General features: G+C 44.7%; 1 protein-coding gene across 17 annotated transcripts in view; it reads right to left on the bottom strand.

Annotated features, from left to right (window-relative positions):
- CDK12 (cyclin dependent kinase 12) overlaps window positions 1-22,032 on the bottom strand; it is a 79,941-nt gene extending 57,909 nt beyond the window's left edge. For 12 of the 17 annotated variants that reach the window (XR_016224155.1, XR_016224156.1, XR_016224154.1 and 9 more), the window contains exons 1-2: window positions 20,355-22,032; window positions 13,675-14,565 (exon numbers count right to left, since the gene is read on the bottom strand). Coding sequence is in view for 4 of the 17 variants with exons in the window: in XM_002719338.5 (XP_002719384.3) it covers window positions 13,675-14,565; window positions 20,355-21,400 (1,937 nt within the window). In the remaining 13 variants the exon portion in view is untranslated. The remainder of the gene's footprint in view (window positions 1-13,674; window positions 14,566-20,354) is intronic. The other 5 variants (XR_016224158.1, XR_016224150.1, XR_016224151.1 and 2 more) reach the window with 1 other exon arrangement.
- Window positions 22,033-22,389: the final 357 nt, after the last annotated feature.

Consider the following 22,389-nt stretch of genomic DNA (forward strand, 5'->3'; position numbering starts at 1 on the left):
TTGCCATGCAGGTTCAGCTGATGCTTGCAATATTGGTATCCAATTTCAGAGTGCTGGTTCAAGTCTCAGATGCTCCACTTCTAATCCAGTTTCCAGCTAATTCACCTGGTAAGGCAGTGAATGGTGGGCCATGTGCTTGGGTCCCCACTAGTCTTGTGGGAGACCTGGATGGAGATCCTGACTCCTGTCTTTGCCCTAGCCCAGCCCTATATGTTGTGGGAATTTGTGGAGTGAACCAGTAGATGGAAGAACTTCCCTGGCCCCACGTGCTGCCTTTCAAATAAATAAATCCAAAAATAAAGCACACTGCTGCCCTTTGTATGTGAAATTCTAGCTCATTTCCAAAAAGGATTTTATTTATTTAAAATAGAACAAAATCTCAAGAGCAATGACTTCTTACCAATTTTTATTTTAATCCCTATAAAGGAATCAGAACAACAGAATCTAGATTAGTTTGTACCACATTAATCAGAACTGTCAATGAAGTGCAAAAATAGTACCCTGAAACTTTCTGCTGCATTACTGGTAGTGACGAACACACAATATAATCTGTACTCAGATTTTCCTACCCTGAGAACAAAGCTTACTACCAGAAAACTCTTCAAACAGGAAGCAAAATAGATTTAAAATTTCTCAAATTTGTAAGGTATACAGGGCCAGCATTGAAGTGCAGTATCTTAAGCCACTGTTTACAACATATTAGAATGCTGGTTCCTGTTCTGGCTGCTCAGATTCCGGATCTAGCTTCCTGCTAACATGCCTGGGACAGCAGCAGATGATAACATAAGTACTTGGTCCCTGGCACCCAAGTGAAAGACCTGGACAAAGTTCCTGGCTCCTGTCTTTGTCCTGGCCCAGCCCTAGATGTTGCATGCATTTGAGGAGTTTAAATAAATAAATAAATCTTAAAAAATACATATGTATTCAAAGAAGGGAAACTCATCAAAGTTCAACTATCAGAATATTCTTTATAAACTTAAATTGCTCATGATTCACGAATACATTTCTTGGTTCTGCCTCACTAAGAGAAAAATCAAAGTACCTGAATTGTCTCATTACTGTTTTATTTTTTATTTTCTCCAAAGTTTATTTTATAAGTTCAAATATACTTTGCTATTATGAAAAATGTAAACTCCTTTTGAAAGTTATATTTTATCATGTTTATTTCAAGAAAGAATGAGTGAAAAGACAGGTACCCCAAGTTCAGGCACACAATTTCAAGAGAGGTCAAATCCTATTTCAACAAACTCCACTATACTGAAAACCTTGAAAATTTAATAATGGCCCATGAAACTATAATGCTTAACAACATTATGGCCTTTAGTGTAAGGTACTCAGTAACATACAGCTTTATAAAGTGCTGAATTCATTTGGCAGACATAGAGTCTAACACAGGGAAGCAGATACTAAACATCACAATCATTACTTTTTTTTTTTGACAGGTACAGTTATAGACAGTGAGAGAGACAGAAAGTTCTTCCTTCCATTGGTTTACTCCCCAAATGGCCGCCACAGCTGGCGCTGCGCCAATCAGAAGCCAGGGAGCCAGGTGCTTCTTTCAGGTCTCCCATGCAGATGCAGGGGCCCAAGCACTTGAGCCATCTTCCACTGCCCTCCAGGGCCACAGCAGAAAGCTGGATTGGAAGAGGAGCGACCGGGACTAGAACCCGGCGCCCATATGGGATGCCGGCGCTGCAGGCGGAGGATTAACCAAGTGAGCCATGGCACCAGCCCCAAAATCATTACTTTCAATACCAGGGAGTGTTGATGTACCTTATCACTGTCAGTAGTTTCTGGTTCCTCATTTACACCTGTACACAGGTTTACAAGTAGAGATTAGATTGCATAACACTCATATGTTTAAAACACAAAACAGTTGTCAAGCTCCAGGGCTGTTTATGTTTTAGAATCTGTGTATTATCTTGGAATTTACAACAATGGGATTTAATCTATAGGTTCAATGCAAACACTTCTAGTAAAAATTCTTTATTGTAGGTAAATAATATGCAATTTATATATTGGCTATATTTTTAAAAATTTGATTTTTCAATAATTTTAAGATCTTAAACAGCATAAACTACTTGAAATATGATCATTTATCACCTCCCTGAAGCAAGTTGTTTAAAAAGTTATTTCACTGGGGCTGGTGCTGTGGTACAGTGGGGTAAGCCACTGTCTGCAGCATCAGCATCCCATATGGGTACTGATTCATGTCCTAGCTGCTCCACTTCCAATCCAGCGCCCTGATAATGTGCCTGGGAAAGCAGCAGAAGATGACCCAAGTCCTTGGGCCCCTGCACCCTCGTGGGAGGCACAGATGAAGCTCCTGGCTCCTGGCTTTGACCTGGCGCAGCCCTGGTCATTGTGGCCATTTGGTGGAATGAACAAGCAAATGGAAAATCTCTCTCTGCTCTCTTTCCCTCTACCTCTCTCACTCTGTAACTCTTTCAAATAAATAAATAAATCTTATAAAAAAAAAAAAAGAGAAAAGTTATTTCATTGAAGGCTAGTGTTGTGGCACAGTGGCTGAACTGCCACTTGTAACATCAGCATCCAATATCGTAAGCCAGTTCAAGAACCAGTTACTCTGCTCCCAATCCAGCTTTCTACTAATGCAGCTGGGAAGGCGAAAGAGATGGCCCAAGTATTTGCGCCCCTACTCTACTACCACATGGGAGACCAGGATGTAGTTCATGGCTCCTGGCTTCATCCTGGCCCAGCCTTGACTGTTGTAGCTATTTAGGGAGTAAACCAGTAGATAGATCTGTCTCTTCTTCTCTCTCTGTAACTCTGCCTTTCAAATAAATAAAAAATCTTTTTTTAAAAAAGTGATTTCATCAAGACCAATGTTGAGGTGCAGTGGGTTAAGCTGAAGACTATGATGCTGGCATCCTATAATATGGGTGCCACTTCGAGTCCCCACTACTCCACGTCTGATCCAGCTCCATGTTAGTGCACCTGGGAAAGCAGTGAAAGATATTCCAAGTATCTGGGCCCCTGCCACCCACATGGGAGACCCAGATGGAGTTTGAGGCTTTTGCTTTCAGCCTGGCCCAGCCCTGGCCATTGAGGTCATTTGAGGACCAAACCAGTGGATGGAAGATCTCTCTTGTTCTCTGTCTTTCCTTCTCTGTAATTCTTTCAAATACATATTTTTTTTAAAGTGATTTCATTGATATATATGAACTTAAAATTTAAGTTCTACTTGAGAGCATAAAAAAATTGGAAGCAAGCACTGTACTTGCAAAATTCTAAAGCATATTTGAATGCTCACACGGATCTTTTTTTCTATATGGATCTCAATATTTTTAGAGATACAGCCTTTAAGAATAATATAGAAGAGGAGGTTTTGTGGTGCAGCAGATTAAGCAGCCACTTGAGTCACTTATGTCCTATGCGCCTGGGACTGAATCCTGCCTCTGCTTCTCATCCAGCCTTCTGCTAATGTACCTGGGAAGCAGTACATGATGGCTCAAGAACTTGAGTTTCCATATTCATGTGGGAGGTCTAGATAGAGTTCCTGGTTCCTGGCTATGGCTTGGCTCAGCCCTGGCTGTTGCAGGTATTTGAGGGAGTGAACCAGCAGATGCAAGATACTTCTATCTCTCCTCTGTCACTCTCCCTTTCAAAAAAAGAAATAATAATACAACTCACTATATATAGAGAGAGAGGGGGGAGGAATAGGCATTTAACCTAGTTGTGTTTGTTGTTGTTGTTGTTGTTTTTTTTTTTTGACAGGCAGAGTGGACAGTGAGAGAGAGAGAGACAGAGAGAAAGGTCTTCCTTTTACCGTTGGTTCACCCTCCAATGGCTGCCACGGCTGGCGCGCTGCGGCCGGTGCACCGCGCTGATCTGATGGCAGGAGCCAGGTACTTATCCTGGTCTCCCATGGGGTGCAGGGCCCAAGCACTTGGGCCATCCTCCACTGCCTTCCCAGGCCACAGCAGAGAGCTGCATCTTTTTATTGCCCATGATACTTAAAATGCAGTGAGTTTAATTGCATTTCTTTTTAAATAAATGAGTAAGTAAACCTTCTGAAGGAGTTGGGTTAGGGATCATGTGAAATGACATAGGCATGCAGAAAACAGTTGACATATAGATGGCGTAAAGCTTATGTTTGAAGATTTTTCTCCTTTCAGTAGATTTTTTTTTTTTTTTTTTTTTGACAGGCAGAGTGGACAGTGAGAGAGAGAGAGAGAGACAGAGAGAAAGGTCTTCCTTTGCCGTTGGTTCACCCTCCAATGGCCGCCGCGGCCGGCGCTTCTCCTGGTCTCCCATGAGGGCGCAGGGCCCAAGGACTTGGGCCATCCTCCACTGCCTTCCCTGGCCACAGCAGAGAGCTGGCCTGGAAGAGGGGCAACTGGGACAGAATCCAGCACCCCGACCGGGACTAGAACCCGGTGTGCCGGCGCCGCTAGGTGGAGGATTAGCCTATTGAGCCGCGGCGCTGGCCAACATTTAGTTGTTAAAGACACTTACTACCCTGAAGTACCTAGGTTCAATTTCTGGTTCTGGCTTCTGACTCCAGCTTCCTGCTGTTGCAGATTCTGGGAGGCTCAAGTGGTTGGGTTCTTGCCACCAATGAGAGTTGAATTATGTGTTTTTATTTTATTTGAAAGGTAGAACCACAAAGAAAGGAGCAGAAACAGAGAGAGAACGAGATCTTCCATCCTCTGGTTTACTCCCCAAATAGTTGCAATAGCCAGGTTTGGGTCAGGCCAATGCCAGGAGTCAGGAACTCCATCCTGGTCATCCACATGAGTAGCAGGGGCCTAACTACTTGGGCCAGTTTCTGCTGCCTTCCCAGGTTCATTAGAGGAAACTGGATTGGAAGCAGAGCAGCTGGGAATCAAACTGACACTCCAATATGGGAAGACAGCTTCTCAAATAGTGGCTTAACCTACTATGCCTGGCCCCAGCTGAACTGCTTTTCACTGCCCACTTTAGCTCCAGCCAAATCCTGGCTGAGTTTTTGGAAAGTAAAACAGTAAATGGGACCTCTCTCTGAAATAAAATAAAAAATAATAGTAACGTAGGCTCCAATGAAGTCTGGTAAGCCCCAAATGAACTACATCTCTAGAAAATTAGGGCAGAAGAAAGAAAAGATTTTTTTTTTTTGACAGGCAGAGTGGACAGTGAGAGAGAGAGACAGAGAGAAAGGTCTTCCTTTGCCGTTGGTTCACCCTCCAATGGCCGCCGCGGCCGGTGCGCTGCGGCCGGCGCACCGCGCTGATCCGATGGCAGGAGCCAGGAGCCAGGTGCTTTTCCTGGTCTCCCATGGGGTGCAGGGCCCAAGCACCTGGGCCATCCTCCACTGCACTCCCTGGCCACAGCAGAGAGCTGGCCTATCAAAATACGTCTGAAAAAAAGTTTCATTTTTTTCCTCAAAGAACTCTACTGATTGGCCGGCACACGGCTCAATAAGCTAATCCTCCACCTGCGGCGCCGGCACACCGGGTTCTAGTCCCTGTCGGGGCACCAGATTCTGTCCCGGTTGCTCCTTTTCCTGTCCAGCTCTCTGCTGTGGCCAGGGAAGGCAGTGGAGGATGGCCCAAGTCCTTGGGCCCTGCGCCCGCATGGGAGACCAGGAGAAGCGCCTGGCTCTTGGCTTAGGATCAGCGCGGTCCACCAGCCGTATCGGCCATTGGGAGGTGAACCAACAGAAAAAGGAAGACCTTTCTCTCTGTCTCTCTCTCTCACTGTCCACTCTGCCTGTCAAAAAAAAAAAAAAAAATCTACTGAAAGGAGAAAAATCTTCAAACATAAGCTTTACGCCATCTATATGTCAACTGTTTTCTGCATGCCTATGTCATTTCACATGATCCCTAACCCAACTCCTTCAGAAGGTTTACTTACTCATTTATTTAAAAAGAAATGCAATTAAACTCACTGCATTTTAAGTATCATGGGCAATAAAAAGATGCATACATCACTTTCTCAACATTTAAGCTCAAGAAAAAAACTCTTAAGAAAAAAAGTAGATAGGAACATAAGTGAATTTCCTATGCAACTCTCAGATTAGTTTCTGCAAAAGCTTCCTATATAAAAATTATTTTTCATGGCAAAGATAGAAGCAGCTGGTAAATGGATTTAGAACCAAAATTAAAATTTAAAATCTTGAATTTTAATGCAAAAATAAATTTTTTCTACCTTTAATAATTTCCTTATATGTGGAAAACAACAGGTAACAATCATACATTTAAAGTAATTATATGGGGTGGGTGCTGTGGGGCAGTGGGTTAAGCTGCTGTTTGGGATGCCCACATCCCATATTATAGAGTGCCTAGGATCAAATCCTGCCTTGGCTTCACATTCAGGTCACTAACGCACCTGGGAAGCAGAAGTGGCCCAATTACTTGGGTCCCTGGCAAACACAATGCAGACCTGAATGGAGTCTTGCGCTCCTGGCTTTGGCGTGGCCCAGCCCTGGCTATTGTGGGCATTTGGGTAGTGAACCAGTGGATAGAAGACCAACTGATCTTGCTCTCTCTGTCACTCTGCCTTTTGAATTAATTAATTATTTAAAAAGAAAAGAATTACACTGAGCTAGGAAATAAAAGTACACTTTCAGAATCAGAACTGATAAATAAAAGTTTTGTTTACTTTATTCTCATACAAACATTTTTTAAAGTTTTATTTCATTTGTTAGAAAGGCAGAGTTAGAGAGGGAGGGAGGGAGAAGAGAATGAAAGAGAGGGGTCTCCTATCCACTGGTTCACTCCTCAAATGGCCTCAACTGCTTGGGCTGGGCCAGCCCGAAACCAAAAGCCAAGAGTTTCTTCCAGGTCTCCGACATGGGTACAGGGGCCCAAGGACTTGGGCCATCTTCCGCTGCTTTCCCGAGTGCACAAGCAGGGAGCTGAATAGGAAGGTGCTCATACTGGATGCTGGTGATGCAGGCAGCAGCTTACCCAACTATGCCACAACGCTGGCCCCCCATACACATACTCTTAAGGACTGCCACACACCTGCAAGTCAACACTAACTGGTTTTATTTCCTTTTTAGTTGGAAGAACAGAAATCCCTTACCAGTCTTGTATCAAAATCATCCCTCCTCTGCAAATCTTCACTCTTCTTTGACACATATAGGTTCAGTTGTTACATGTAGACTTGGTCAGCCAAGCAAATATTTCAAAATCAAGATTCTCTTTTCTTTGTTTTAAAGATTTGTTTACAGAAATGGAGAGACAGAGAGATCTCCTTTCTGCTGGTTCACTTCCCAAATTCCTGCAACAGCAGAGACTGGGCCAGTCAAACCCTGGAGCCTGGAACTCCATCCAAATCTCCCATGTGAATGGCAGGGGCCCAAGTACTTGGGCCATTTTCTGCTTTCCCAGGTACAATAGCAGGGAACTGATCAGAAGTGGAGCAGAAGGGACACTAACTGGCACCCATTTGGGATGCCAGCATTGAAGGTGGTAGCCTACGTTGCTGGACAACAGCCAGCCCCCCAAAAATCAGGATTCTAAGCCACACTGATATTCTAGCTACCATGTAAACTAATATTGAAAGGAGGCTTCCATGGGTTGATAGTGGGTAAAGAAGCCTTTGGATAATATTCAACTATTTCCTTTTGAACAAAAAATATAAAACAATATAGCATTTATCTGTGAGAAGTATATTGTGTGACCTTAACAAATTTTTCTACATAAAACACTTTTTTTTTCTTAAGTTTTCAGGATATGGCTGAATTCACTGGAGCCATCTTTTAAAACAGTCTTCTGGGGCCGGTGCTGTGGCATAGTAGGCTAAGCCTCCACCTGTAGTGCCGGCATCCTATATGGGCACCAGCTCTAGTCCTGGCTGCTCCTCTTCTGATCCAGCTCTCTGCTATGGCCTGGGAAAGCAGCAGAAGATGGCCCAAGTGCTTGGGCCCCTGCACCTGTGTGGGAGACCTGGAAGAGTCTCCTGGCTCCTGGCTTCAGATCAGCCCAGCTCCAGCCATTGCAGCCATCTGGCGAGTGAATCAGCAGATTGAAGATCTTTCTCTCTCTCTCCCTCTCTCTGTAACTCTACCTCTCAAATAAAATCTTTAAAAATCAATCAATAAATAAGTCTTCTTTTTCCATTCTATTTACTGCATTTGCCCTCTTCTCAAAACACAGAAAGTCCGAAAAAACATAGGCCTAAAGGGCTGAAATGATTTATCATTCTAATCACTGATATAACCCAGTAAGTAATATAGGCCTTGGAATTAGTCTGGGATGCAAGATCAGTGACACTTTTGTACTTAAAATTCAAATATGTTATATAAATACAACTTGGGGCTAATGCTGAGGTGTAACAGGCAAAGCCACTGCCTGTGGCACTAGCATCCCATATGGGCGCCGAGAGTTCTGGCTGCTCCACTTCCCATTCAGCTCCCTGCTAACGTATGTGAGAAAGCAATGGAAGATGGCCCAAGTCCTTGGACCCCTTGGAAGACCTGGAAGAAACTCCTGGCTCCTGGCTTTGGATTGGCCCAGCTCTGACCGTTGTGGCCATTTGGGGAGTGAACCAACAGATGGAAGATCTCTCTGTAACTTTGCCTTTCAAACAAATAAATAAATCTTTAAAATAAATAAATACAACTCAATACACTACAGAGTAAGTGGGAATATCTCAATGGAAAAAAACAGTAACATAAAGACTGCAATGGTCCCATGTGGTTACTAAAGAAGGTTTGATTGTACTTGCCTAGCTAATCCTGTCAATAAATTATTTCTCCTAACACCATTCACAAAATTAGATTCATGTTTCACAATCATTTCAGTTTTCAATACTCAGAGGACACATTTAAATTAAAGCTCTAAGGACTGGTGTTGTGGCATAGCAGGTAAAGCCACTGCCTACAATACTGGCATCCTATATGGGCACCTGCCTATACGAGGCACCTGCCTCACCTGCCACTATGCCTATATGAGGCACCTGCCTCAGCTGCTCTACCTCCAATCGAGTTTCCTACTAATGGCCTGGAGGAAACAGCAAAATATAAACAGTTGACTGGGCCCCTGCTACCCACATGGGACACCTGGAAGAAGCTTCTGGCTCCTGGTTTTGACCTGGCCCAGTCCTGATTGTTAAGGCCATTTGGGAAGTGAACCAGCAGAAGAAAGCTCACTCTCTCTTGCTCTCTTCCCTTCCTCTGTTTCTCCCTGTATCTCCCTCTCTCTGTAACTTTGATAATCAAAAAAATAAATTTTAAAAAATAAATTAATTAGGCTGCCGCCACGGCTCACTAGGCTAATCCTCCACCTGCGGCGCAAACACCCCAGGTTTTAGTCCTGGTCGGGGCGCTGGATTCTGTCCTGGTTGCTCCTCTTTCAGTCCAACTCTCTGCTGTGGCCCAGGAAGGCAGTAGAGGATGGCCCAACTGCTTGGGCCCTGCACCGGCATGGAAGACCAGGAGAAAGCACCTGGCTCCTGGCTTCCGATCAGTGCAGCGCGCCAGCTGTAGCGGCCATTTGGGGGGTGAACCAACAGAAGGAAGACCTTTCTCTCTCTCTCACTGTCTAACTTTGCCTGTCAAAAAAAAAAAAAAAAAAAAAAAAAAAAAAAAAAAAAAAAAAAAATTTAATTAGCACAGACAGAAAGAGAGAGAGAGAGAGAGGTCTTCCATCTGATGGTTCATTCCCCAAGTGGCCACAATGGCTGGAGCTGTGCTGAACTGTAGCCAGGAGCTTCTTCCGGGTCTCCCATGTGGGTTCAGGAGCCCAAGCACTTGAGTCATCCTCCACTGTTTTCCCAAGTGTACTAGCAGGGAGCTGCATTGGAAGTGCCAGAATTCAAACCTATGCCTACATGGAATGCCAGTGTCACAGTCTGCTATGCCACGTCAGACTCTAGAATAAATTTAAAAAATAATCCCTTCTCGAAATAAACCTTATAGGCTGGAGCTGTGGCGCAGTAGTGCCTGTGGCCATGGCAACCCATATGGGTGCCAGTTCTAGAACTGGCTGCTCCTATTCTGATCCAGCTCTCTGCTATGGCCTGGGAAAGCAGTGGAAAATGGCCCAAGCGCTTGGGCCTCTGCACCCATGTGGGACACCCAGAGGACACTTCTGGCTCTTGGCCTCAGATCAGTTCAGTTCCAACCACGTGGCCATTTGGGGAGTGAACCAACAGATGAAAGACCTTTTTGTCTTTCCCTCTCACTGTCTGTAACATCCTCTCAAATCTTTTTTTTAAAGATTTTATTTATTGGGGCCAGCACTGTGGCGCAGTGGTTAACGCCCAGGCCTGAAGCGCCGCCATCCCATATGGGCTCCGGTTTGAGACCCGCCTGCTCCACTTCCTGTCCAGCTCTCTGTTGTGGCCTGGGAAAGCAGTAGAAGATGGCCCAAGTCCTTGGGTCCCTGCACCCACATGTGAGACCCGGAAAGCTCCTGGCTTCAGATTGGCACAGCTCCGGCCATTAGAGTCAATTGGGGAGTGAACCAGCGGATGGAAGACCTCTCTCTCTGCCTCTCCTCTCTCTGTGTAACTCTTTCAAGTAAAATAAAATAAATCCTTAAAAAAAAAGATTTTAGAGCCGGCGCCGTGGCTCAATAGGCTAATCCTCCACCTTGCGGCGCCGGCACACCGGGTTCTAGTCCCGGTTGGGGCGCCGGATTCTGTCCCGGTTGCCCCTCTTCCAGGCCAGCTCTCTGCTATGGCCAGGGAGTGCAGTGGAGGATGGCCCAGGTGCTTGGGCCCTGCACCCCATGGGAGACCAGGAAAAAGCACCTGGCTCCTGGCTCCTGCCAGGATCAGCGCGGTGCGCCGGCTGCAGCGGCGGCCATTGGAGGGTGAACCAGCGGCAAAGGAAGACCTTTCTCTCTCTGTCTCTCTCTCTCACTGTCCACTCTGCCTGTCAAAAAAAAAAAAAAAAAAAAAAAAAAAAGATTTTATTTATTTATTCGAAAGTCAGATTTACAGAGAGAAAGGATACACAGAGAGAGAGAAAGGTCTTCTATCCGCTGATTCACTCCCCAATTGGCCACAATGACTGGAGCTGGGCAGATCCAAAGCCAGGAGCCAGGAGCTTCTTTCCCTACAGGTGCAGGGGCCCAAGGACATGGGCCATCTTCTACTGCTTCCCTAGGCCATAGCTGAGAGCTGGACTGGAAGTGGAGCAGCTGGCACTCAAACTTGCGCCCATATGGGATGGCAGCACTATAGGCAGTGGCTTTACCTACTATGCCACAGCGCCGGCCCCTAAATAAAATCTTAGGAAAAAAAAATCTTGTTTGAACCCTGGATTAGGAAGGGAAAAAAATACTCCCAGCTATTAAAGCTATTTTGGCGATTACTGGAGCTATTTTAATTAATTATATTATTACTGGCATTATGTTATATATATGATTATCAACATATTATTAAATTAATGCCAAATTGTTCAGGGTGGTAAAAATACTGTGATTATATATGCCATTTTTAGAAGAGACATGATGAAATGTAATAATATCTATAGTTAAAAAAAATGTAGCAAAAAGTTAACAAATAATCAGGACCTGCATCCCATATGATCTCTGGCTCAAATTCCCAGCTATTCACTTCCAATCAGCTCCCAGCTAATGCACCTGGGAAAGCAGTGGAAGATGGCCCAAGTCCTTGGGCACCTACATCCAAGTGGGAGACCTGGATATATAGCACCTAGCTCCTGGCTCCTGGCTTCAACCTGGCCCAGTTCTAGATATTATGGCCATTTGGGGAATAAACCAGCAGACAGAAAAATCTCTCCCCATCCCTCTCTTTACCTCCTCTTTCTCTGCGTAACTCTGCCTTTCAAATAAATAAAAATAAATCTTTAAAAAAAAAAAAATAGGGGCTGGCACTGTGGCGCAGTGGGTTAACGCCCTGGCCTGAAGCACTGGCATCCCATATGGGCGCCAGATCAAGGCCTGGCTGCTCTACTTCCAATCCAGCTCTCTGCTATGGCCTGGGAAAGCAGTAGAAGATGGCCCAACTCCTTGGGCCCCTGCACCCACATGGGAGACTGGGAAGAAGCTGCTGGCTCCTGGCTTCGGATCGGCACAGCTCCGGCCATTGTGGCCATCCGGGGAGTGAACCTTCGGATGGAAGACTTCTCTCCCTCTCTCTCTCTGCATCTCCTCTCTCTGTGTAACTCTTTCAGATTAATAAATTAATCTTTAAAAAAATAAAATAAAATAAAGTACACTTGTGGCAGGGGTTGTGGCATAGCAGCTAAGCTGCCACTTTCCATACTTCATATTGGAAAGCCTGGGTTCAAGTCTAGGCTTTGCTTCTGAACCAGCTTCTTGCTCATTTGCACCTAGGAGGCAGCAGCTGATAGATCAAGGACTTGGGTCCCTGCCAACCCTATGACAGACCCAGATGGAGTTTCAGGAACCTAGCTTCAGCCTGGCCCAGCCTTGGCTATCATGGGCATTTGGGGAGTGAACCAGCAGATGAAGAGAACTCTACTGCTCTTTCAAATAAACTTCAGAGAAAATGGATTTACTGGTCTCAAACTGTAATTCTTGGCCAGCGCATAGCTCACTAGGCTAATCCTCCACCTGTGGTGCCGGCACACCAGGTTCTAGTCCTGCTCGGGGCACCGGATTCTTTTTTTTTTTTTTTTTTTTTTTAATTTTTTGACAGGCAGAGTGGACAGTGAGAGAGAGAGACAGAGAGAAAGGTCTTCCTTTGCCGTTGGTTCACCCTCCAACGGCCGCCGCGGCCGGCGTGCTGCAGCCGGCGCACCGCGCTGATCCGATGGCAGGAGCCAGGAGCCAGGTGCTTTTCCTGGTCTCCCATGGGGTGCAGGGCCCAAGCACCTGGGCCATCCTCCACTGCATTCCCTGGCCACAGCAGAGGGCTGGCCTGGAAGAGGGGCAACCGGGACAGAAGGGGCACCGGATTCTGTCCTGGTTGCCCCTCTTCCTGTCCAGCTCTCTGCTGTGACCAGGGAAGGCAGTGGAGGATGGCCCTAGTGCTTGGGCCCTGCACCTGCATCGGAGACCAGGAGGAAGCGCCTGGCTCCTGGCTTCGGATCAGCGCCATGCACCGGCAGCAGCGCGCCAGCCGCAGCAGCCATTGGGGGGGTGAACTAACGGAAATGGAAGACCTTTCTCTCTGTCTCTCTCTCTCTCTCACTGTCCACTCTGCCTGTCAAAAAAAAAAAAAAAAAAAAAAAAAAACACCTGTAATTCTCAGGGCCAGTGCTGTGGCATAGCGGGTAAAGCAGCCGCCTGTAGTGCCGCCATCCCATATGGGCACCAGTTTGAGTTCCAGCTGCTCTACTTCCAATCCAGCTCTCTGCTATGCCCTGGGAAAGCAGTAGAAGACTGCCCAAGTCCTTGGGCCCCTGCACCTGCATGGGAGACCCAGAAGAAGATCCTGTCTCCTGGCTTCGGATTGGCACAGCTCCAGCCATTGCAGCCAATTGAGGACTGAACCAGCGGATGGAAGACCTCTCTCTCTCTCTCTCTCTCTCTCTCTCTGCCTCTCCTTTTCTCTCTGTGTAACTCTGACTCTCAAATAAATAAATCTTTTAAAAATAAAAACTATAATTCTGTTTTCATAAATAATATCATATACTTTTCCACTGAAAAGCAAATATAAAAGGCACTTCCTAGTCATAAAAACATTCTAAAAAACCAAGCATAGAGTAACTTTGACAAAGTTTAAAAACTAAATGCATTGCACTTAGAGCAAGAAAGTTAATTTTTTCCAGTTAACTATGGTACTTACCTATCCATGTCATCCTCTCCTGGTAATAAGGGTGGGAGAGGCAGAGGAGGCAACGTTGATGTTTTCAGGTGTGGAATAGCAGCTGTTACAGATACTTGTGTCTTCATGGAAACCTGTACAGGGGGCTGAGAATTTGCCTGAGAGGACAGAGCAGATGTCCTTGCATGAGTAGAAGGGGGCAAAGCTGAAGTACTAGAAGCAGGAGCCTGACTGACCGCTGGCTGGGGAGGAGGCAGAGGCGGTTGCTGAGGAACAGCAGGCAGTGGAGGCAAAGGTGGCAAAGGGGGTGTCTGAGGTGGAGGGGTAGTGGTTGGTAAAGGGGGTGGAGGAGAAGTAATTGTGGGAAGAGGTGGAGGAGTCTCCTTTTCTGATGTCTCTGTTTCCTTTGGAGTAACAATCTCCTCTTTCAGTACTATGGGTTTAGAGTCTCTTGTTCCCTGTGCTTTCAAATCTTTAAGAACAGGATGCTTCTCAGAGTTTTCATCCAACTTTACTTTCCCTGTATCTAAAGAATTTTTGACCTCTGTATTTAGATGGGTTACATTTACCAGTTCAGTATCTGCAGCAGATTTTTCCAATTTTACACCCCTGGGTAACTTTTTGGACTCCAAGCCTGAATCTTTAGCCTCTACTGAACTGCTGTTTTCTTTTTTAGGCAAAAATAAAGGTGAACCTTTGGATTCCTTTCCATCCAGTTTTGCTGCTGCTGCTGCAGCTGCTCTTTCCTTCTTTTTTCTACTGAGTTCAGCACCCAGACTGGAGTTCAGTGGAAGCCTGACAGGTGAGATACTGGAATGACGACTGCGTGACCCGGATCTCTTCTTTTTACTGTGAGAAGATGAGTGTCTTGAATATGCAGGACTTCTACTTCTGGACTTCATGGATTTCCTACTGGGAAAAGAAAAAGACATTTTAAAATGGATAGATAATAGTAATAGATGGTGGAAAAAAGATCAGTAAGACAAATTGTAGAAGAATAACTTTAAAACGTATTTTGAGTAACTTATCAATCTTAACATAGATTGGGTGCAGTGAAAAACAAGGAAAGTCTGCAAACATCTAAACAAAAAGGAATCCCAGGAAACATGAGGATTAAATGTAATGCTGGCATCATAGAAAGGATCTTGGAATAGGAAATGGTCATTACATAAAGACTAAGTAATCTGAATAAAATATGGACTCCAGATCAGTAACTGTGACAAATGTACCACACTGATGTAAGATGTTAACAATAGGGTGTGGGGATATATGAGAATTCTTTGCATTATTTTCACAATTTTTCTGTAAATCTAAAACTACTCTAAAAAAATAAATTTCATTTCAAAAACAGATCAAAAGAAACTAATTCCTGCATGAAAATAATTTGAATCATATATTAAAACTTATCCATTACTTACTCAAGGGAAGGAAATTGGATCAATGTTTTTTCCTTATGTTGGAAAAATCATAGCCACATCCACAAATATTTTTTTTTAAACATTTATTTACTTATTTGAAATTTGGAGTTACAAAGAGAGAAGAGAGGCAGAGGGGGAGAGAGAGAGAGGGAAGGAGGGAGGGAGGGAAGAAGGGGTCTTCCATTCAATGAATCACTCCCCAATCGGCCGCAAGGCCAGAGCTGCGCTGATCTGAAGCCAGGAGTCAGGAGCTGACTCCGGGTCTCCCACATGGGTGCAGAGGCCCAAGGACCTGGGCCATCTTCTACAGCTTTCCCAGGCCATAGCAGAGAGTTAGATGGGAAGTGGAGCAGCTGGGACCAAACTCGGTGCCCATATGGGATGCTGGAGCCTCAGGCCAGGGGTTAACCCACTGTGCCACAACGCCAGCCCACAAAGATTATTTTCAGAATTTTAGTTTTAACCTTTGAGAAAATGAAAATATTTTAAAGTTATCATATTCCACAGCACATGTAGATTACATCAATCAGGAATTTCAAGGTAAATAGTAATCTTGGATGGGCATAGTGCTACAGTGGGTTAAGACACTACCTGGGCTGACCAAATCACATATTGGAGTAACCAGGGTCAAGTCCTGCCTCTGCCTTCTGATACAGATTTCTGCTAATGCAACTGGAAAGCAGCAGATGACAGCTCAAGCACTGGAATCCCTGCCACCTACATGAGAGACCCAGATAGAATTCCTATTTGGAGCTTCAGCCTAGACCAGCCCTGTCTGTTGTGAGTATTTGGTAAGTGAAGCAGTGGACAGAAGATATGTCTCTCCTTGTCACTCTGCCTTTCAAATAAATAAAAATGAATAAATTTTAAAAAATTAAAATTTTAACTACAGAGCTATTTAATTGGCATATCCTAGGAAAATTTTGTTCCTGGTATCCTGTATAACAATGTTGTGTCAGGGGCGCCGGATTCTGTCCCGGTTGCTCCTCTTTCAGTCCAGCTCTCTGCTGTGGCCCGGGAGTGCAGTGGAGGATGGCCCAAGTGCTTGGGCCCTGCACCTGCATCGGAGACCAGGAGGAAGCACCTGGCTCCTGGCTTCGGATCAGTGCTGTGCACTGGCCGCAGCAGCCACTGGGGGGGTGAACCAACGGAAAAGGAAGACCTTTCTCTCTCTCTCTCTCTCACTGTCCACTCTGCCTGTCAAAAAAAAAAAAAAAAAAGTTGTACCAATCCTAAACAAACTCCCAAAATAGAAGAGTTAGGATTTAAAAAACAGATAAAATTAGGGAAAATGTTTTAACAAAATAATCTTTTAGAAGCTCTCAAGGATATAATGGCTCTAGTTAGTTTTAATACCAAATGATTTCCAATGAACTTTTTTAGGAACTCATAAAGCAAGGTATTATTTACTGCATGTTCAATTAACTTTCTTTTTCTTTTGGGACTCATTTATTTATTTGAAAAACAGAGTGATGGAGGATGGAAAAGACAGAAAAACAGAGAGAAAGAGAGAGCGAGTTGGTTTACTCCCCAACTGGCCACAATAGCTAGGAATTCCGTCTAGGTCTCCCATGTGGGCAGAAGGGGCCTAAGCACTTGGACCATCTCCCGCCTTTTGAGGTGAATTCCCAGAAAACTGCATCCAAAGTGGGGTGGCCAGGACTTGAACTGACACTCAGGTATGGGATGCCAGCATCACAAGTGCCAGCTTAACCTTCTGCACAACACCAGGCCCTCAATTAATTTTCTTCATAAGGAAGGACTGGGAAATGAAATCTGGGAATCCATAGAAGAGATTATTCTAAATTAGAACCCAGCTCTCCTTAACCCTTTCATGCTTTTAACTAAAGTCTAACCGACTCAGGTCTAATGTAAGACAGAGAAATAACACTAAAAATGTGACTGGACAAAACATAATTCGCTCAGTAGTCTAAAATAAGCAGTTCCCACTTATCTTTAATCACCAGGAAACTAACATGAATCAAAATGTTTCAAAACAAATAGCTCATATATGTAAACAATTTACATAATGGCAACTATGTTAAAAGTTGAAATATAAAATTATTATTAGAATCAAATAGATCTTTAAAAAAAAGGGAGGCCAGCACTGTGGCACAGTGGGTAAAGCTGCCACCTGCAGTGCCGACATCCCGTATGGGCGCCAGATTCAAGCCCCAGCTGCTCCATTTCCAATCCAGTTCTCTGCTGTGGCCTGGGAAAGCAGTGGAAGAAGGCCCAAGTCCTTGCCCCTGCACCCATGTGGGAGATATAGGAAGCTTCTGGCTCCTGCTTCGAATTGAAACAGCTGCAGCCATTGCAGCCTACTGGAGAATGAATCAGCAGATGAAAGATCTCTCTCGCTCTCTCTGCCTAACTCTGAATTTCAAATAAATAAATAAATCTTTAAAAAAAAAAAAAGAATCAAATAGGGGCTAGCTTTGTGGTGCAGTAAGTTAAGGTACTGCCTGTAGTGCAGGTATAAACATATGGATGACTATTCCAGTCCCAGCTGTTCCACTTCAGATTCAGCCTCCTGCTAATGTGCCTGTGAAAGCAGCAGAAAGACAGACAGTGCTTGGGGCCCTGTCACCCACATGGAAGACGGGAAGAAGCTCAAGGTTCTTGGTTTCAACCTGGGCCAGCCCTGGCTGTTGCGGTCATTTGGAGAGTGAACCAGCAGATGGAAGATCTCTCTGACTCTCTATCTAACTCTGCCTCTCAAATAAATAATCTTTCAAAATAAATAAATATAGTTCTGGAAAACAACAACATATATATGAACACAAGTACATAAAATATTGAGATTATTTAAAGATTTAGCAATTTACCCTTAAGAAAACTAACAATCCTCTTGTAAAATGTCTGGCTTAAACAAGAGGCTTTCTCTGTCTGAATTATAGCTGGGAAAAAACACCTAAAACTCTAAATACTAAGTAATACTAGCTAAGATGTACTACAAACTGTTCTCTTTAATCTTTTAAAGACCCAATCTTCCTACTACGAACTCTTCAATTTCTGAACACAAGCCTACTGTTGTAAGGAAATTTGATGGCTGGCCATGTACTTGCGGTATTTTTTGGTGGTCTATTCTTCAAGAACGCAGGGGAGGGGACAACAAATTGTTAAATTCAGGCAGCAGTAAGAAATGTGTTTACAAAACAAATGTACTCCCTCCCGCCCCACTGAATAGTTAAGGTTCTATTCATTTGAAATGAAATGTTACTATGAAATGCTAATTTGGTAGATGCAAACACATTGCATTTCTGCCTGAGAGTTTTCAGTCTTTTAAAAATGATGTCGTTATCATTTCTCGGCCTTTTGGCTAAGATGAAGTGTAAAAATGATGTTGTTTACTTCATTTTGACTGTGTATCCCAAAGAAAAAACAGAATAATACAGAAGAAATCTGTATGTTCCTCTACTCTGATTCTACAAAATTTTTTGTACTTGTATTTACTGCTTGGAATTTGAGTGAATAAGGAAAAATATGTAATGCACACATAAAAACATACAGTGCTGTCTACAAATCAACAAAAAATGTGCCCATATCTTTAGGAATATTACGGAATGTTTATATTTCCATCCAGTCTACCATACACACTGTCTTCAACTCTTTCTAGAGATATGAAGGAACTTCAAAATTTCAGGGAATTAATTGGGTGCAAAAAAATTTTGAAATCCATGTATAGTTATTTCATACTATGCATTTTCCATGAGCTTTTTGAAGATTCCTCATAATTTTGTACACAAAATCATAGTACATTAAGAGAACTTGAGATGTGCTCTTTTCCCTAAGAATTGTATTTCTAAACCTTGAAACAGAAAAATTCTTAGAATAGCCTTAATGGAAATACCCTCTAAAAAAAATAAAACTAAATATTCTGACAATACTTCTTAAGCTTCCTTAAAAAACTAAGCAATTTTAAAAATGCTGCATGTAAGACATATGCATTTCACTGTACTAACATTAATTGTAGAACCTAGGTGGTAGATGTATGGATTTCACTATAATTCATTCAACTTTTCTATGTTTCAAAGTTTTTTGTAGTTAAAATGGGGGAAAATACTAAGGAACTTGTCCTTTCATCCAGGAACTCTGCAGCTTGACAAATTCACACTAGTTTTTTAATAATTATAACTTTAAGTAAGCAAAAATTACAGAACAAAGACATGCATGGATTTTTTTCAAATTAGCATAATTTCTCTACTAGAGTTCAATAAAATTATCCTTACCATAGATTGAATTAACTTAGTACCACTATATATAAGGCACTGTACTATGCACTCATTTAATTCTCATATTAGAAGTAGGCAAATTATTCCTCCCATTTTATATGTGAATAAAATCAGGCACAGAGAAATTAAATCATTTGGCAAAGGTCACAAAACAAGATTCTACTCTGGCCTAACTAGAGCCCACATTCTGTTTTTGTGCACAGAGGTGAGTCCACAAAGAAGATATATCTCATTACTTAGCAACAAGAACACATAATTAATTCTAAACATCAAATTTCAAGCCCAACCTGGTTATTTTTTGGGGGGGCGGGGGTAAAAATATCACAGTAAAGGCATTATAATCCTATGTGAGAGATTTTGAAAACTTCCAGAAATAACAAGACAGGTCCATGGTGATGCTGTAAAGAAAGCCAAATTGTCTTTGGGACCAATTTCTGCTAGGCTACAAACTGTCAACAAGAACATTCAACTAATGTTGAATTTCCAATAAAGCATCAGTTAAAGACAGGAATCTTGTAAGTTACCAAAACAACATCAATTAGGCAATGAATAAACTTCCAGCTCTGAACACTCAGTAGAGAGTGAAAATGGTGGGATAACCTGGGCAAATACCTTACAGATAATATAGATGGAAGTATGTAATTTTTCATAACAAGTCTCAAGTTAGGTCCAAAAAGCCTAAAGCACTAAAACCAAGGTGAATTTTTACAAAGATAAAGCAGCAAAAATAGCTAGACAAGCTCTAGGCACCATTAGCAACTTCATGTATCCACTAAGTAGAAGGCTATAATTTTTCTGTCACAGAAGCTTACAATCTTAGATCCCGCCTCTGGAAGCACCTACCTTTAGCAGCCTGGGGCACGTCAGCTCTTTACTGGCAATGCAGGTTAAGGGGAGGTGTCTCCCCCACTTGACTGACTGGCCAACCAAGCAGAGTGTGCTATCCCATCAAGAGGGGAGGCCTCCACAAAATGTTACCACGGCTACTTGACTGCCAGTTCCTCATAACCCACCCTGCCAGGAAGAACTGTCCCGTGAAATGGCTCACCTGGGAAGCGGGCTCCGGCTCAGAGAACGCTTGCTCAAGAAAGGGCTGCTGGACCGCCGTCGACCGTAGGGGCTGGGCGATCTGCCGCTGTAGGAGCCACTCCTTTCATAGCTGGACGACCGTCTCCGGCCGTAGGGACTCACAGACCTCTGTCGCCGACTGTAGGGGCTGGGTGACCGCGTGCTGGACTGGTAGGCCGAAGGCTCCTTGTACGGTGGGCTAATCGACTGCCTCCTTGAGGTACTTCCCGGACTCTTCTTGTAGGAGTCGTAATTGCTCGAGGTGTGAGACCTCGGGGGGCTCAGGTCATAATCTTGGCCATAGGACGCTCCGGAGGGACTATCGTCTTGTTTGGAGCTGTCGGACCACTTCCTGTGGGGACTCCTGGATCTCCGCTTCGGGCTGTCCACGGTTTTGTAACTTTTGGGTGTTTCCCTTTTCCGATGGCTTTTACTCCGGTCTTTGTGACCCGACTTCAACTCGCGTTCTTTGCGGGTCTTCTCCTTGTGCAGCTTGGATGACCTGGATTCCTTGCCGCTGCTTTTGGCTATCTGTGCCTTGCCATAGTCCTCGTTCTCCTCGTTCGAACGCTTCGAACTTCCCGACGTCCGCTCCTTCGTGGATCCCGACTTGCTGGAGACCTCCTGGTTCTTTTCCTTTTCGGTCTGTTTGGTTTTCCCCAAGTCCCGGGAACGCCTGTGCTGGTGGTGACGGTGTTTGTGCAGGCGGTCACTGCGATCCGCTCCACGACGCTCATCATTCTCCCTCCTGTCTAATTTGAAGGCCATGTCATCAGAGAAAGTGTCCGAGTCAGAGCTGATGTCATCATACTCCACCAGAGGTTTGATAATTGTACCCAAGGAGGCTGCTTCGGGGGCCACCAACCCCATGTCTTTGGAGTGCTTGGACTTATGCCGCTTGTGCTTCGACACCAAGCGGTGACGCTCTCTGCTGTTGGAGCTGCCACCTCCCGATGACGGCTGCAAAGTTCCAGAAGCTCCTCCACTCCCGTCCTTCTTGCCCCCATGTCTCTCTGAATTGGGCATTCCCTTTCCCGTCGCCTGAAGAAGGGGAAAAAGTTCCCCAGCACTCCAAAAAGTAACCCCCACCCTCCCCCCCAACCCCAACTCCACGCCCACCAAAGCGCCCCTGGAAGGGGGTGGAAAGGGAAGGGACGGTAGCCCAGGCTCCTCCTCCCTCCCGACTCCTCAGCACCCTCCTACATGAGGTGGGGGGTGAAGGAGCGACGGAAGAAATTAGAATTCCTCAGCAGTGGAGTTGAGAGACAACGGATAGCTGCTCAAGTCTGCTTCCCCTTCTCCCCTCGCCGAGCCAATCCTCAGGCCCGGGTGCCGGGGAGGTCGAGGAAGTAGGAAGCTCTCGGCCCGGGGCTGTGGGGCCGACTCCGGCTCTGGGGCCCTGTGAGGACAGCGCGGGCCCTTCCCCTACCCGGTAGCCCGGCTCAGGGCGGCTTCCTGTCGCCCGGGTCCCGCGGCCTAGGTGCCTCACGCCCCCTTTGTCCCTCGTCTTGAGGGAACCCCTTTTCTAGCCTCTGCCTCACCTCAGCACCTCACACACTCACTCGCTCCCTCACACAGACTCACTCACACACTAGATTAAACCGAAACGGCCCTAGGAGGTGGGGGAGGGGCAGTCTCAGAAGATATCGCGAGAGTCCGGTCGGCTCTCGCGATGCATAGCGCTTCCCGTTCACGTCTCTCCGCCGCTTGATGAAATAACGCGAGATCAAACGCTAAGCAAGAAACGCGTCTCGCCAGAGTCTCGCGATACGCTTCCCGCTTCCCCATTCGAACAAAGCTTTATTGAAACTGAACTAGCACAAATTTTTTTTTAAATCAAAACTTTATTGATAATTTCCTGAACGCATACTTCCAACTTCCAGCGCAAACTAATTTAGGATATTTTATAACAAGTCTTAATTAGCAGTTTAAGAATACTTTCTAACGGAGCAAAGGGCGAATGCGGGGACCTTTCAACACGAGTCTCCGAGAGTTTAAAAAATGCTTCCTTTTTT

Source organism: Oryctolagus cuniculus, chromosome 17 (genome assembly GCF_051225735.1).
Source record: "Oryctolagus cuniculus isolate XC-2025 breed Fujian yellow rabbit chromosome 17, ASM5122573v1, whole genome shotgun sequence".
Lineage (NCBI taxonomy): Eukaryota > Metazoa > Chordata > Mammalia > Lagomorpha > Leporidae > Oryctolagus > Oryctolagus cuniculus.